The sequence below is a fragment of the Cydia fagiglandana genome, chromosome 16 (genome assembly GCF_963556715.1).
Source record: "Cydia fagiglandana chromosome 16, ilCydFagi1.1, whole genome shotgun sequence".
Lineage (NCBI taxonomy): Eukaryota > Metazoa > Arthropoda > Insecta > Lepidoptera > Tortricidae > Cydia > Cydia fagiglandana.
Window position 1 is genome coordinate 7,276,167 of NC_085947.1, and position 16,636 is coordinate 7,292,802.

General features: G+C 40.4%; 2 protein-coding genes and 1 long non-coding RNA gene across 3 annotated transcripts in view; 1 reads left to right on the forward strand and 2 right to left on the reverse strand.

Moving 5' to 3' along the window:
• The window catches only part of LOC134671882 (uncharacterized), a 274,843-nt gene that overhangs the window by 11,036 nt on the left and 247,171 nt on the right, over positions 1-16,636 (reverse strand). The gene's annotated exons all lie outside the window — the stretch shown is intronic.
• Positions 334-7,104, reverse strand: LOC134671839 (stomatin-like protein 2, mitochondrial). The gene is made up of 8 exons (XM_063529690.1): positions 6,946-7,104; positions 6,747-6,863; positions 5,973-6,180; positions 4,961-5,149; positions 4,368-4,523; positions 3,115-3,230; positions 2,389-2,517; positions 334-632 (listed from the first exon to the last, which is right to left on the reverse strand). Exons 1-8 carry the CDS (start codon positions 6,991-6,993, stop codon positions 381-383), a joined length of 1,215 nt encoding a protein of 404 aa, XP_063385760.1. The 5' UTR covers positions 6,994-7,104; the 3' UTR covers positions 334-380.
• Positions 7,370-15,813, forward strand: LOC134672312 (coiled-coil domain-containing protein 112-like). The gene is made up of 7 exons (XM_063530208.1): positions 7,370-7,764; positions 8,250-8,368; positions 8,621-8,743; positions 9,218-9,425; positions 9,518-9,660; positions 15,441-15,516; positions 15,699-15,813. Exons 1-7 carry the CDS (start codon positions 7,473-7,475, stop codon positions 15,764-15,766), a joined length of 1,029 nt encoding a protein of 342 aa, XP_063386278.1. The 5' UTR covers positions 7,370-7,472; the 3' UTR covers positions 15,767-15,813.

The following is a 16,636-nucleotide window of genomic DNA, read 5'->3' on the forward strand; positions in this document are numbered from 1 at the left end:
TAGAAATAAGGTAAACAATTTTGATGTGTCTTTTAATTGAAAAACACATTTTAATAATAAGTTACAGCAAATATGTAACAATTATGAATCTAAAATAATCATTTATATCCTTCTGCTTTCATAAGTAATAGTTACTGATTTTTAAAAAGCGTTTTTCAACTAAAAGATATGTCAAGATCGCTTACCGTCTTGCAAGTTCTTTCTAATGCTAAATAAACGAACTATAGTGTTTATTACGTCAAATCATGGGATTAGTTGTCAAGCGAACCCCAGGCTCCCATGAGCCGGGGCAAAATGCCGGGATAAAGCGAGGAAGAAGAAAAACAAAGTTTCAATTAACGTAAATTTATTAACAACAAGCCAATCTACCGTCACTAAGATTATGTTTCCCTTTCTAACTTTAGTTCTTTTTGTTCTTTCTTTTGTGCTTGTAGCGCCTTCTCTCTCTCCTCGTCGTCAGAGAAGTATTCCGCTAGGCTGTCTTCTTCGGTCCCTACGGGTTGGCCGGCTAGAGTGGTGCCCTTTTCTGTTAAAGCGTGGAGTTTGACTAGAGGATCCTCGTATGATTCAGCGATGTCTGCTTGCTGCGCTTGGAGATTGTGTTGCGAGACGGTGGAGTAAATTGACATTGCCTGTGAATGACACAATAATTTTATTTAGTTGGGCTACATAAAGACTTAGAAGCGCTGGTGGCCTAGCGGTAAGAGCGTGCGACTTGCAATCTGGAGGTCGCGGGTTCAAACCCCGGCTCGTACCAATGAGTTTTTCGGAACTTATGTACGAAATATCATTTGATATTTGCCAGTCGCTTTTCGGTGAAGGAAAACATCGTGAGGAAACCGGACTAATCCCAATAAGGCCTAGTTTACCCTCTGGGTTGGAAGGTCAGATGGCAGTCGCTTTCGTAAAACTAGTGCCTACGTCAAATCATGGGATTAGTTGTCAAGCGGACCCCAGGCTCCCATGAGCCGTGGCAGAATGCCGGGATAACGCGAGGAAGAAGGAAAGGGCTACATAAAGACTTTGATGTAGAGTTGGGTACCTATGTAGAAACAACTAAAGAATAAGACAGGGTCTGCTATTCCCCCCAAGGGGGGCCTCGCAGATGCGACTTCGCCCACGGCTAGATTAGTTCTCGCTACGCCACTGCGTACAAACCAAACGCATGTCATTTTGTGTATTAATAGTACATTATTGCAGAGGCCGGGAAAGGGCAATTCGTGAATGAGTTTCAATTTTGCGACGCGAAGCGGAGTCCGACAAAGAAGACGAATCCACGAATTGCGATTATTGCCGAGGCATATGTAGTGATTTTCTCCACATGCGAGGAAATAAGGAAAATCTTTTTCGACGTTTAGGGCCGATGATTTTTCTGAGCATATCTTTGACCATTTCTCACATCATCATCATATCAGCCCTTTATCGCCCACTGCTGAGCATAGGCCTCTCTTCTAGTACGCCACTTGTCCCGGTCCTGAGCTAATCTCATCCAGCAGTGACCCGCAATTTTCCGGATGTCGTCCACCCAACGAGCCAACGGACGCCAGGCGCTTCTTTCATTTGAAAGCGGCCACCATTCTGTTAACATTTTAGTCCACCTGCCATCACTCTGCCTAGCAACATGTCCTGCCCAATTCCATTTTAGTTTGGTAATGACGAAACCCACGTCATGCACCTTGGTGCGGCGACGGATCTCGACATTCCTTACTCGATCTTGAAGCTTGATACCGAGCATGGCGCGCTCCATGGCTCTTTGTGCTACGCGGATTTTATGCACAGCCCCCTTCGTGAGCGTCCATGTCTCGGCACCATAGGTCATGGTGGGCAGGACACATTGGTTAAAGAGGCGAGTCTTCAGGCATTGTGGAATGTTAGCAGGTTTCAGGATGTCCGCTAATTTATTGAATGCCGCCCAACCGAGCTGGATTCTCCTGAAGATCTCCTTCTGCTGGTGTGTTTTGTCAAATGATAGAATATGTCCAAGATACAAGTATTGCTCGACCACCTCCAGTCTTTCGTTCCCAACCATAATGGTTGGAATCGATTTACTAGAGATGCTCGTCATAACCTTAGTCTTGGACATATTCATCTTAAGACCTATCCATTTCTCACAGAAAAACGAAACTCCTATACCTGCTAATCTTCCGAAAATTCGCGTGTGTATGGTACGGTAATCAATTTCATGGAATGCTCCATGCCATTATCTGCGCGACTAAGGGCTGATTTAACTCGCATGCGATTTTAGTTACATTGCTGACGGTTGGTTACGTCGAATTCCACTGACCGATCAAAAACCGCAATGTAATAAAACTCGCATGCGAGTTCTCGCATACTCTAAATAAGCCCTAAGTTGGAAACGTTATATGTATTATACACCATTCCACTTACCTGCGCGACTAAGTTGGGAACGTCCCCCGCGTTGGCGGGCAGGATGAGCGTGTTGTTGGTGCGCGCGAGCTTGTTGAACGCGGCCACGTACTGTTCGGCCAGCGTGAGCGACGCCGCGTGTCGGGTGTCCTGCAAGTAACAACACAAGCTAAATTAGAAGAATAATCAACGTTTATTATTTTAGAAACCCAGAAAAAAAACGTAAACTGTCGTATGTTTTTCTATGCTACAAAAGATCCAGTCGACATAAATACAAGACTTCAACTCTCATATCGCTAATACAGAAATCAAAACTTGCAAGCAGCCTTTAGTTTCTCGGGAATCCGTGAAGGCTTATGTCATTTTGAAAATCAACAAGATTTTGGGTAAAATAATCAATACCTACATTTAGCAGCATTTACCACTACTCCATAGTCCTGCAGTCGTTGGAAGAGGATGCGAATACCTCATCTGATACAGTAGGTAAAATTGTAGCTGTATTGCAGAAGGTGTTCATCTATCTATCTGATTCCTTTAAACGAGCAATTCTTATTTAAATTATATATATATTTCAGGGATCCCGGAAATGGCTCTAACGATTTCGACAAAATTAGCTATATAGGGGTTCGAAAAATCGATCTAGCTAAGTTTTCACTCTGGGAAAACGCGCATTTTTGAATTTTTATACATTTTCCGAGCAAAGCTCGGTCTTCCAGATATTAATCATGAATAACCTTAGAACCTTACCTTTTGCCCTAGCGCGTGACCGACAAGCCGCAGCCCCTTGGCGCGCGCCTCGGCGACCGCGAGCATGGCCTGCGCCTCTCCCGACGCCTTGTTGATCTGTTCCTGTTTCTCCGCCTCTGGAAGTTTTCATCACAAACTATTATTATTATCCTATGAATGCTACGCCAGAATGAATACACGACACCACACTTAAGACACGACACCAGGACACCACACTTAAGCCTTTATAAGGCAGAGGGAATATATTTCTCACCTGATTTTGAACTTTATTTCAAAGTGATAGAGTTCAATTTTGCATAATTCCTGACACCCTTATGCCTTATAAAGGGTTAAGGCTCGGGACCGGACGGCATCTAATAGTTTCTACTGATGACAAGGGCGGGTAAAAGCCCAAGCATAAAAAATATATTGGTAGTATACCTACCTAGATCTAGGAATTTGGGTGTTGTAATTTTCTATTTTCTATGGTTACTGAGTGCTGGCGAGCCGAACCAGTCTAAAATGTGTCATCCAGGTGCGTAACAAAGGCGCGTTAACGGAGAGCGCACCTACACTAGTTTTTTGAGCGTAGGACTAGCCCGCGCTTAGGTGCCAATTAGAATAATTAAGACCCTTTTCTGCAGGTAAGTAACACGGTTTTACTTAACAATAGACAAAGGATTAGCAGTTCGGGGCCAGCTACAAATCGACAGACTATACCATGGGACAGCTAAGTATATAATGACGCGCGAGCGATAGAGACAGGAACAGGAGGTGTCAATGTATACAGGGTGGAAAGATAAGTCGGGCCCTGGAGGGAAACTACCTTAAATCCTTAAGCTGGCTCATTTTACTTAAAGGAGACATTCCTTTATTTTTAAAAAGAAACAAAACTGCATTAAAAGATTTTCTAAAACTCGCTTGCCTCGCCCGGGACTCGAACCGACAAAAAAATCCAAAAAATAAAAACTCGTAATTTTATTCTACTAGTTGATGCAGTTAATGTTAATGATAACATTTCTCCAAGAAACATTAGGTCTTACACTCGTCTGTCGTATATCCATAAAATCTAATATTTAGTACTTAAAATTTTTTTAGACATGTCAAATTGAAGAAAAAAAGAAAAATACTTTGAATGCAGTTTTGTTTCTTTTTAAAAATAAAGGAATGTCTCCTTTAAGTAAAATGAGCCAGCTTAAGGATTTAAGGTAGTTTCTCTCCAGGGCCCGACTTATCTTTCCACACTGTATACGAAATTCGTCGTGCTAGTTTACCAGAAGCAAGTATCCTCGCCTGCCGCTTGCCCTCGGCGACGTTGATGTCGGCGGCCCGGACGCCCTCGGACTCCAAGATGGCCGCCCGCTTGCGACGCTCCGCCTCCACTTGCATCTGCATGGCCTCGTGGACGCGCGACGGCAACTTTATATCACCTGGTACATATTACATTGATATGACAGTGTAACATGTTAAAACTAACGTTTTTGTAAGGTGCAGGGAGGCAATTTAGGCTGTGGGGTAATTTAAACTAATGGAAATATCTTCCATGTTTTACATTATTAACTAGAGTAGAGTGCCATATATGTCCGGATAGCGAACGCGATGTCTTCCAGAGAACATTCAGATAGCAGACAAAAGTGCCAAAATGGTCTCTACCATTTACCAAAAGCCTCTGCTTTTGGTCAATTACTATGTTACTTATTAATAAATCGTCGGGTGACAAGCAAAAGTCACTAACTAACATCATTGAAATTATTGGACAATAAACCATGTTCCAAGTGAAATAAAGTGCATTGTTACTTTTATTTTTTGATAGTACTTAGTGACTTTTCAGAATTCTAATATAAGTGTGGATTTAAGTCATACTCACGAATCTCGTATCTCAAACACGTAATCCCCCACGCTTCACTGGCCTTGTTGATAGCGTGGACTATAGACACATTTAGGGATTCTCTCTCTCGGAAGACTTTGTCCAGGGATATCTGACCCAACTCGGACCGCATCGTGGTCTGAGCCAGCTGTGTTATGGCAAATTCTGGGTCTTCTACACCATATGAAGCTGCAAATAAAAGAAAATTAAATTAAAGTTAAAACAACAACATCTTAAGGGGCTACCTGCGGTTTTCATTGATTTTTGACAATTGACAAGTTTTGATTTTTGAATTGTATCTCCTACATTTGCATACAGAGGCAGACCGCTGAGCAGATGGGATGACGACATAAAAAAAGTTGCTGGAGTAACGTGGCATTGAGTGGCAATGGAACAACAAGAATGGAATAGATTGGAGGAGGCCTTTGTCGAGAGACAAACGGATCTACAGAAATTGGCCAAGGCCCAAATGATAGAATACATATAATGGAAAAGAAATGTTTACTGTAGACTCCGAAATAAAGGCTATAAATAATAATAAAATAATAATAATAATAAAACATTTGCACTACAGATACATTTATAAGGTAAAAGACCATCGGTTCTTCAGTCCTTTATCTCCATTTTTGTCTACTGGACTTTGAAAGAAATTTATATTATTATGATTTTTTTAAACATTGTTCTAAATAAGCACTTTTTCAGAAATAATAATATGATAAGCTTAAAAACTTTAGAACCAAGGGATTCAGATCAAAGGTCATTGGCGTGGGGGAGCCCCTTAAGTAGAGTGAACGGTCAGCAAGAGCAAATTGCAGATTTCTTGGTCCAATATTCCAATTAACTTGGGTTTAGGACACGTCACTAAATCATTTGGTAAAAATGTCTAAAATACCTTTTATGTACAGTACATACCTAGATAGGATATAAGGTTGGAGGAGGCCTTTTGCCAATAAATGGCACACAGACAGAAAAAAAAACGCAAGAACTGTAGAAAATATATACAGTAACTTACCTAGATACGGATCAATGATCCTCAGGTACAGCACACCGTCGATGCTGAGTGTGACATTGTCTGACGTGATGGCACTCTGTTTTGGCACATCTATCGCTATTTCCTTCAGGCTCTGCACATACTTGATCTTATCAACTATCGGCCACAGCAGGTTCAGACCTGGCTCTAGTATCCTGTGGAATTTGCCCATTCGCTCTACTATCCAAGCCTGAAAAACGTAATTATATTTAATAAAAAATTATTAAATGGGCCCTCACTAAAATAATGTAAGATAAACTGTAAAATTATGAGTAAACTCAGAATTACACTAGTGGAGATTTATTTGCCTCACAGTTCATATTTATTACAGTGCACTATTCTGTGCTCATATAAGAACTTGTCATCATCATCATCATCTCAGCCATTAGACGTCCACTGCTGAACATAGGCCTCCCCCTTTTTTGGGGGGTGAATGCCATAATCGCCACGCTCGGCAGGCGGGTTGGCGATCGCAGTCGAGTACACCGAATTTGAGGGACGCTGCTGCCCGTCCACCGGTGGTCTTGAACGTGATTTAAGGACATACCCGGGTCCTGGATGTAGTTTAAGGACATACCCGGGTCCTGTGTCAAGAACTTGTAGACACAGAAAATTAAAGAAAAAAGTAAGACATAATTGTAATTAAATAAAGGAAATATAAACAGCTAAGATATTTCATAATTTGCATATAGATTGCGCGTCCGCTAGTATTTGCAAAATATAAAATAAATCATATATTTGTATAAGGTTACAAACCTCCTGCTGAGGCACAAACATCACTATTGTATTGAGAGGGGTCGTGGACCGATGTCGCGTATTAGTAACACTGTATAAGAACTTCGCTTCATTCTGGTATTCTGTTTTAAATGCATTCTGAAAACAAATAGGAATGAATAAGGTTATACATAACACTACTTCGACACCAGATTTCACGCAAAAAACTGACGATACACACTCTTAAAGGCAGCGCTTTGGAAAGAAATAGTCTTGAACGCGTAAACATATTAATAGCTTTATTATTAGGATTTAAACATAAAAACTGCAGTCCATTCTATGTCTACGAAATTCAAGTAAAGCAATCGAAATCTAACTGGATTGACAGCTGTCAATCGCGCCGGGTCTAGGAATGTTCTGAAACCATTAAATTGTAAAAGCTGGTATCAACGTGAGTAGCACGTGAGCACATGAGTACTTATATTTTTATTATAAGTGCTTTAAATAAGTTTGTAAATAGTAGACCTATATCAATATTATTTTAATTATCACAATAAAATATTTTTTTCGAAAAAATTAAAGTAATTGGTAAAATGTTTGGTCCGTAGTTTGGATCATACAACAGGAAATGGTAGCATAGTTACAGTTGACAATGGCGGTCAACTTAAAAGTTAGATCGATAGTTCTATCTCAACGCTAATAAGTACTTGAATAACTGTTTGTATAGTGTTATTTTTTTTAAATACATAACTAAAGCAAATACTTACAATGAGTTATAAAAGGGACTCTTCAAACAGTTCATTAACAGACGACTCCTCCGACAACACTGAGAACAGTGTTACTGCTAAACTTAGGAGATTGAAAATAGAAGAAAACTTATTGATGAATAATATTAATAAAATAAATTCAAAAGAAATTGAAGGAAGCAACTCCGAACTTCCTATATTCTACAGTGTAGAATTAAATAATTACACAGGAAAGTTAAAAAATAGGTTGACAGAAATCAAAAACATATTTGGGGAACTAAAAGCTATGGCTGAAGAAAAGTTAACTAGCGTCGGTAAGTAAATAACGTTTACCATCATGTGGCATGTAGAACGTGTAAAAAAGTTAATAATGTTTGAAAAAATCATAGTTAATAATCTTTGGACTTCAATAGAACTGGCACCTGTACCTATAATATATTAATCGGATAGATAATTTGAAGTAAAGTTACTCCCTAAATCCTGTGGTTACTTCGTCTGCTACTGGCTGTACCTATATACAGGGTGTCCCATAAGTGACACGTCACAGTGACACTGGAGGAAGACCAGGTCAAGAGGACCCAAACCAACTTAACATGACCCCAGTAAAAGCGGCACGGTTTTCGAGTTATTGTCAAATTAAGGTTTTTCATGAATTTTGACGGTTTTTAACATTGTTAGTGCCAGTGTGCACTAGGAAAGGTCTCGAAGTTAGTATAGTGACGAGTCACTTATGGGACACCCTGTATATAATTCACTGTGTGTTTTAAAACTACTTTACCTACCTAATTATTAATTCTAGACATTGATAACATGAAACGGGACGTAGTTAAGCTGGATGAGAAAATACGCCTACTCAAAACATATGTTCAATCTGAATTAGCTTCGGAAACGTCTAAGGAGAAGGAACTACGAAAACAGGTAACTAATTAACTATAGTCTGGCAAACACATCTTGTCAGTCAATAAGAACAAGAATCAGGAAAATTATACTCATCCCATTCCCTTAGGTGCTAGTACTAACGTAAGACAAGGACAGTATGATTCACTCTGTCTATTTCTGAAATGCGTCAGTCCTGGGCCAAACTATATTGGTTTATCCCACCACAATGTTCCAGATATTATGGGAATATAAACAGGAAACTCCTTCTATCAGATAATTTATTATTTTCAGTTAAATGACGTTGAAAAGAAGCAGTCAAATTGTACGTTCAAACCCAAGATTAAAATTAAACCGTTCAGCCACATTGTACCTAGTCCTGTAAAAGTAATGATACAGTCTCCATTTAAATGTAAGGTAAGTAAATTATTTTAACTGTAGTATACAAGGTGATGCAGTTGGACCACCCTGCATGTATCTTTAGTCACCAACTCATTTATGGGTACTAAGGGTTACTTATGTGAATATTCAGAAATATTCTAACCATTTCATTAGGTTAACAATGTCTTCTATAGTCTTTGCGATACATTGCATGTATTCACATTCCACAACATTAAATATGGACGCTAATTAACCTTTAGCGATATAAATATCGGTCAAAAATTGAAAGATCGGCAGATTAGCACTCCGAAAACCTCGGAAACGAGTACAATGACGTCTTTCACACTGCTACAATCTTGGACGCAAAACGGACATACTTACCTAAGTTTTAGATATTTGCACCGCTGAAAATCATTAAAACGAGTACATTGATAAATAAACCCACATAGCATGAGTATATAAAGCTATAAAATTATCCAATTTCAACAAATTACTTTCATAAAATTCTAGGAAGTTCAGAATTTTCAAGAATTCATGATGAGCAGTCCCAATCGTTACGGAGGCTGGAATGAATATCACCATAACGTCTTCGTTCAGGTTTGGCAGAAGTATTTCAAATTCCATGATGATATTACATTAAATGATGCTCAGGAGTTTACATGTTACAACCACGATCAATACCAAGATTTTCAGTCGGAAATATTGGAGAAAATTACAGGTACTTATCTTAAATTAAAAATACCTATGTGTATGTATCACCATGGGATCACCCCTTTGTATGACTTTTTCTGAATCGCTCTTAATTTACAGGATCTACGAAAGATGACATAGTTTCGCATTGCAAGTGGTATTGTAAATATTTGTATCTAAGAGAACAACAGCAAAATGCCTTGAATAAGTGGAAGAAAAATAAAAGGATGTTGTCAAAATCTCACCATACATACAGCAATAACGTGAGTATTCCAGCTTGTATTTACTTTCATTATTCTGTAACAATAACAATAATATTTTATTGACTTAAAAACTGACAGTGGCGATAGGAACTTTGAACTGAAACTGATGAGACTGATGGGCTCCTTAGGAGTTCCTTAATGAATAGAATAGAATAGAATAGAATAGATTTATTCGTAAGCACAAACAATCGGAACAGTACATAGTATAAAAGAAAACACAAAATAAGATTAAAGTGCCACGAAATGGCCCCATCTCAGCATGTTGCTGGTGGCTTCCAGCGCTGATCTTCCGATGAGACCATCAAGTGAGAAGAATCACGGAAGGTAACAAACAAGAAGAAAAAAGACAGAAATAACATACAGTCAACAGTTAATTAAATAAGAAAAAAAAAGTTACACAGCAAGAAGATACAACATAATGACTATTTACAATTAAGATTAATTAATACATAAAACAAGCATCGTGCTCTAAATCGCTGTATCGATCCGGTCCGACCATATCTTGGCTGAGCATTACAGCTGTATATACTACTAGCGCCAACGGTGGCTACACTAACTAAAAAGCAATGTCAGACCAAATCAATATCGAGCGTTCATTAAATCTACGTTAAAAAATCTTGTAAGATTAGCTTATTAGCAAAACAGCATTGTAGGATGACGAATTTACGAAAATGTACGAAATACTAACATAACAGCACTCTACTAAGTATGGCGTATAAGGAATGATGAACCCTTGTCAGGCCAAAGGAACAAAACACTTGAGGTAAGCATAAGTAAAATAACAAACTACAGGCAGCTGGTATCAAGTCTGTAGGTTTCTTGGCTAAGTTGGTGATTAAGTAAATACAGTTTAATCTTTGACTTAAAGCTATGAATACTTTGCAGGTTTCTCAAAGGCGGAGGTATATTGTTCCAGACTTTCGACGCGGCATAGCGAAAACTTCCCCGAAACGCTGCTGTGGCATGGCGTGGCATTAACAATTGAATTCCACAGTTACGGCGTTCGCGGAGCTTAATACAAGAAAGCTTATTGAAGAGATAAGGCGGAGTACCATATTTAAGCACACCAAAGAGCAGACAAGCCAAATGAAGTTTACGACGGTGTTGCATCTTGAGGATCTTATGGCTGTTCAGAAATGGTGTCACGTGAGCTCTCAACGGAATATTGAAACAGAAGCGAGCACAGGCATTTTGAACACGTTGAATGAGTCTCTTTGTCTTTGCAAGAAGTCTAGGCCCAAACACTACATCCACATAGTTTAATTTTGATAGGACAAGTGATTCAACTAGTTGACAGCGTAGGTTTTCGCTTAAATATGGCCGAATTTTATATAAAACTTTAAGCTTGTAAAAACAACTCCTAATGGCCTCGGAGACATGCTTCTCATAACGTAGTCCACAATCCATTATGAGACCTAAATTACGCGCTTCATACACCCTCTCAACCGGTGTATTCATTAGCATAACATCGGTTGATATACTGACACCAGCCAGTTGTTGCCTGCTGCCAAATACTAGGTATTTAGTTTTATTTGGATTAAGCAACAGGCAGTTTTCTGTGGCCCATGATGCTATTGAGGTGAGATCTTGGTTTAATTTTTCTATAGCACTGTCAATGTCAGCTGGCTTACATGATATATACACTTGTATGTCGTCTGCATATATATGGTATTTGCAATGCGCGATGTGGGACCCTATATCTGCGGAGTATAATATGAACAGGAGTGGGCCGATCACCGATCCCTGTGGAACTCCTCTTGTTATATCAGCTTTTTCGGATAAAAATGAAGATCCGTCACTGCAACATACTTTCACAATTTGTGATCGATTATGTAAATAGCTTTCAAACCACTTTACAGTTTTGTGATCGAATCCGTAAAAACTCAATTTGGAAAGAAGCAGATTTATATTGAGACAATCAAATGCTCTTGAGAAATCGAGGAGGACTAAAATAGTGCACATTCCTTTGTCTTGAGCATCCAAAATGTTATCAGAGACATCGAGTAATGCGGTCACAGTGCTACGTCCCTTCCGAAAACCTGATTGGACATCTGGTAGGATATTATTGTTTTCTAAGTAGGCGGTTAGCTGTAAGCATACTACTTTTTCCATTATTTTGGACAGACAAGGTAGTATACTTATAGGCCTAAGGTCTGTAAGCACAGATGGGTTCGATACTTTAGGCAAGGGAGTCACAACTGCTAACTTCCAGATATCTGGAAAAGTGGATGTAAGAATGGAGGTATTTATTAGGCTCGTAATGAAATCAATTGTGTGTGGAAAAGTCATAGTAAGCATGTTTAGATTTATCCCGTCAATACCCTCAGCATTCGATTTTAAACATTTAATTACTTTAATTATTTGATAAGAACTAACAGTATCTAGATGGAAAACAGAGTCATTGAACTTATGAAATTCAAAATAGGTCAGCTGTGATATAGTGACACTTGAAGTTCCAGGTAGATCTAGGAAGTGTTTGTTCAAGGTATCAGGATTATTAAATATATTAGGTAATTCATTATTCTTTTTAGGCAACACTGTATTTTTTAAATTTTTCCATAAAGTTTTGGGTTCATTAATTTTATTATTAATACTATGTTTGAAATATGCTACCTTTTCAAAATACAGAGCTTTATTTACAATAGACTTAAGGTCTTTGTAGTATATCTTTTTGACTTCGCTCTGGCTTTTGTGAAAATCTGCCGCAGCACTGTCACGCAACCTCATCATCAATTTGACGGTGTCCGTAATCCAGGGGTATGATTGGGCTTTAATCAAGGATGTCTTAAGAGGAGCATGCAAATCAAATAGATTAAGAACTTGTTGATTAAAGGCTGTTACCATGTCATTGACATTTCCAAGGTTTGTTATCAAGTCCCACCTCACGCTTTGCAAGTCCACATCTAGATCTTTTTCGCAGATGTTTTTAAGAGGCCTATAGGTAACGCGGTAAGGCTTGTGTTTCTCACGCTTAACATTGAAATTACAGACAACAAGGCAATGACCATACAGGGAGCCCACATGATCAATTGCTGTAGTATTGGCCTGCATGTCCGTACAGACAACATCGATCAGGGTCTGGCTGGTGTCAGTGAAATGTGTTGGCTGCGACACTAATTGTGTTAAACCAAAGCAAGTTATAAAATTATTAAATTGAGTAGTTTTTGTGTCGGTGCCATTCAATAAATTTATATTAAAATCACCTAGTAAAACTAAGTTGTCGTAGCTACGCATTGAACTAATTGAATCACTTACAGCATCTAAAAACAGTTGGAGATCCATCCAAGGTGGACGGTATGCCGTACCAATTGCTAGCTTCCTTCCGTTGAGAGCAAAAGTGATCCACATCTGCTCCACCAGTTTATGCAGCGGGTCAACTGGATGAGGCCAGGTCCGAGCCCTGAGATGTCGCTTAATATAAAATCCTACGCCCCCACCACGGGACCGGTCGCCCTGCGGCCTAGGAATATGCCGGAAGCTGTATCCAGGAAGTGTCGGTGCCCGCCCTTCTTCGCCCGCCCTTAACCATGATTCGTTAATCGCCAGCACATCAACATCTTGTCGAGTAGCAGCCGCTATGAAATTGTCATGATTTGTGCCAAGAGAACCCGCATTGTACAAACCAATTCTAAGTGTTTTATTTACTATAGCAACAGATGTATGTACCAGACCACCCGACAGTTGACACCACGCTGACAGACCTAATAATAACAGTACCAGACTGACATTGATAACATATGCTGCAAATTATAAACGACTTATGTATCATATTCATATACCGACAATAATTATCTGAGATGACTAAACATGCATTGGAGTGCCACAGTGGAGATACGAAACAAGAAAACATTAAACTAATAAAAGCTAAACTACACACGGCCGCCCGGACCTCAAACGGAGCTGGCTCCAAAAACACGCGCTAAGTCAGCTTCTGAGCGAATAGGAAAAGCCGACTTTCCTTCTCCTTCTCGGGCATAGATTCTTCCTCGCCTTGTCCACGAGAACCTCCACTGGTGTTGCCTACACAACTCACGAACTTTGTGGAACAAGAGGCGGTTCGTGCGTGTGAGGCGCTCGTTGACGAAAACGCGACGCGGGGGGCCCGGCAGGTTGTCAACAGAGAAGGTGAAATTTCGCCGAACGCGGGCGGCCTGCAGCAGTTCGTCCCGCAGCTGCCGCCGCGCCAGCCTAACAACGACGCGACGCGGCCGGCCTCCGGCCTCACTGTCATCCCCTTCCCCGGCCCGGCCCACCGCCCCGACTCGCTCGGCGAACACCACGTCGCGCTGCTCCAAGGCGACACCCAACCTGGCCGCGAGGACGGTGACCGTGTGGACAACGTTCTCGCCCCTCGTCTCCGGAACGTGGCCGATGTCGAGGTCCGAGAGCAACGCGTCCTGGTCGCGGTCATTCAGCTCCAGCTGAAGGCGCGCCACTGTCTGCTGCAGCTCCACCGTTGCTCCTGACGGCGATCTGTCTCCTGGCTCACCGTCAACGGGCTCCACGGGCCGCTCCTCCAGGCGCCTGACCTTCTCCTCCAGGACATCCAGACGGCCAGTGAGACCACCAAGGAGCTCATTGAAGCGCGCCACCTCTTGGCGCAGGCCCGCAACTTCATCACGCACAGCGCCGAAGTCCCCACGAAGCAAGCGCAGCTGCTCAGCGACATCGGGCTGCAGATCCAACGACGCATCCTCCTCGCCGGCCCCACTCGGCTTCACCGGCGTATTGTCGGAGTTGTCACGCCGAGGGGTCGTGGCTTTGCACGCCGGGCACGCCCATGTACTCGCGACACGCGCATTTTGTCCCATGCCTACACAAGCTTTATGGTAAGATTGGCCGCAGCCGCACTTAGCGACACCTGTCGCACCAAGGGGTTTACCACAAGCCGCGGCGCAGACAACCATTTTGCTCGCTATTGATTATAACTGAGAAGTTCCTACGGGAGCCACTAGATGGCGCTTAACGCAGTGTTTATATAATTTATATAAAATGTAATGTTTGGATTGCGGTGGTGTTATTAAAAGTTTCTAAGTGTATGCCGTCGTAGTACCAAATTGTATTTATTAAAAAAAAAGAGATAAAGTTTCAAAGTTAATTACTGTTGTATTTTCCTAATTAGTACCTACCCACCACACGCAAAAAGTCACTTATTGGTACACAGTAAACAGTCGCTATCTATTTTATTGAACTATCACAAGCGCGCGCGGATCGCGCACATTCACACAGTTAAGGCCAACACAGATACACACACCGGTGACTGCGGATGCAAGTAAATATCACTATTACTATTTTAATCAAATAAAGTACCGCGAGTGTGACAGTGTGTGTTACCGTCCGTGACGTCACATGAGTAGGTAGTATACCCATATATTGCCATTGCCCGTAGAACCGATGGCCATTGGGGCCGAAAGGTTCTCGAGTGGCAACCTAGAACTGGAAGGCGCAGCGTGGGTAGATCCCCCACAAGGTGGACTCACGACCTGGTAAAGATCGCGGAAGTCCGCTGGATGTGGATGGCGCAAGACCAGTCATTGTGGCACTCTTTGGGGGAGGCCTATGAGATGATGATGATACCCATATAAGCCATATATATAATTATGAATGTCTTAAAAAAATAGGTGGTTACCACAACCAGTCAGCATCAGCAGCAGTATCAGCACAAAATGCCATACTTTGGAACTATTGGGTGCCCCACATTAAACGACAAACAAGACGATTGTATTTTCCTCTCATTTTTATAAAAAGTTAATACATGTAATATTTATCTTCACTTTTAGGATCACAAAATAAATGTGGATATATCGAAACGATTTAAACGTGAAGAAAAATTTAAAAACATTGAAAACGTGGAAGGTAAGAGTATGAATATTATGAAATAATTTAAATATAAATTGGGTCATGAAAAAAATGTGGTTAACATTAATTTGTTCCGTTCCGCATGTTCCACACGGTTATTACTGTTATTAGGTACCTCGTAGTTTTAATCCATTGCTAATTTAACTTGAAGCATGAATTACCTATAATATATTTCACAGATTTGTTGGACACGATGGAAACCCGCGATGCAGAGGAAATAGCCAAGTTGGTATTTTCTTTTTCTTGATTCTGTTTGTATTTAGGAATCCTAAAGAACTCGGTGTTTCTTGGACTACCGAAATAACTATCTTATCTCAAGAGTTGGCTTAGTTAATTTTATACTGGTCTTACTTAACGGAAGCATCGCCATTGTTGAGATTAGAATAATAGGTTATGGGCCCTGCCGAACTAGTGACAAACAATAACAGAATCATATCGGTTGACCTAAGTTCAGAGTAACTAATGCTGATCCTGGGTTTGGAATCAGTAGGCCTGGGAATGTAACTTAGACAAACGCGCTAAGATGGAAGACATTTTATAGGACCTCATTGCAATGATCTCGGTTTCACATTAAACCCATGACTTCCGGTTAAAAAGTCCTTTATCACGTCTTTTACTAGGAAATTTTGTGTGAATAAATATTTCATATCTTATCTATACTTACCTGCCTACTTTGTTATTGAATTGATTGACGAAACATTAATAACAAAACATGTTAAGATTGTGCTAAGATACCGTCTGAGATCTAGATTTTATCATGTTACATATTATTTTTAGCGGTCTATGTGACATGAGCATAATCATTCAAGAAGTCGGCTCATCTTTTGAGGCAGAGATAAACCTAAGTGATGAAGATAAATCGAGAACCAGAAATGCAGCCAAACCAAAGCAGAGATCCTTGAATGATATACTAAAGCCTACAAAACAATGGATTAACAGATGCAACAGCTCGAGTGAGGATGTGAAAGAATATAATGATATTCAGATGATAAAAAAGTTGTAAGTTAACATACGACACAGCCAAGCCTAAAACTTTATTTTTTATCTTTAAAACTGTGTTTCAAATCAATTAACTCCAGTTGCGCGTTTGAAACGGCCGTATAAAGGTTCAAAGCTT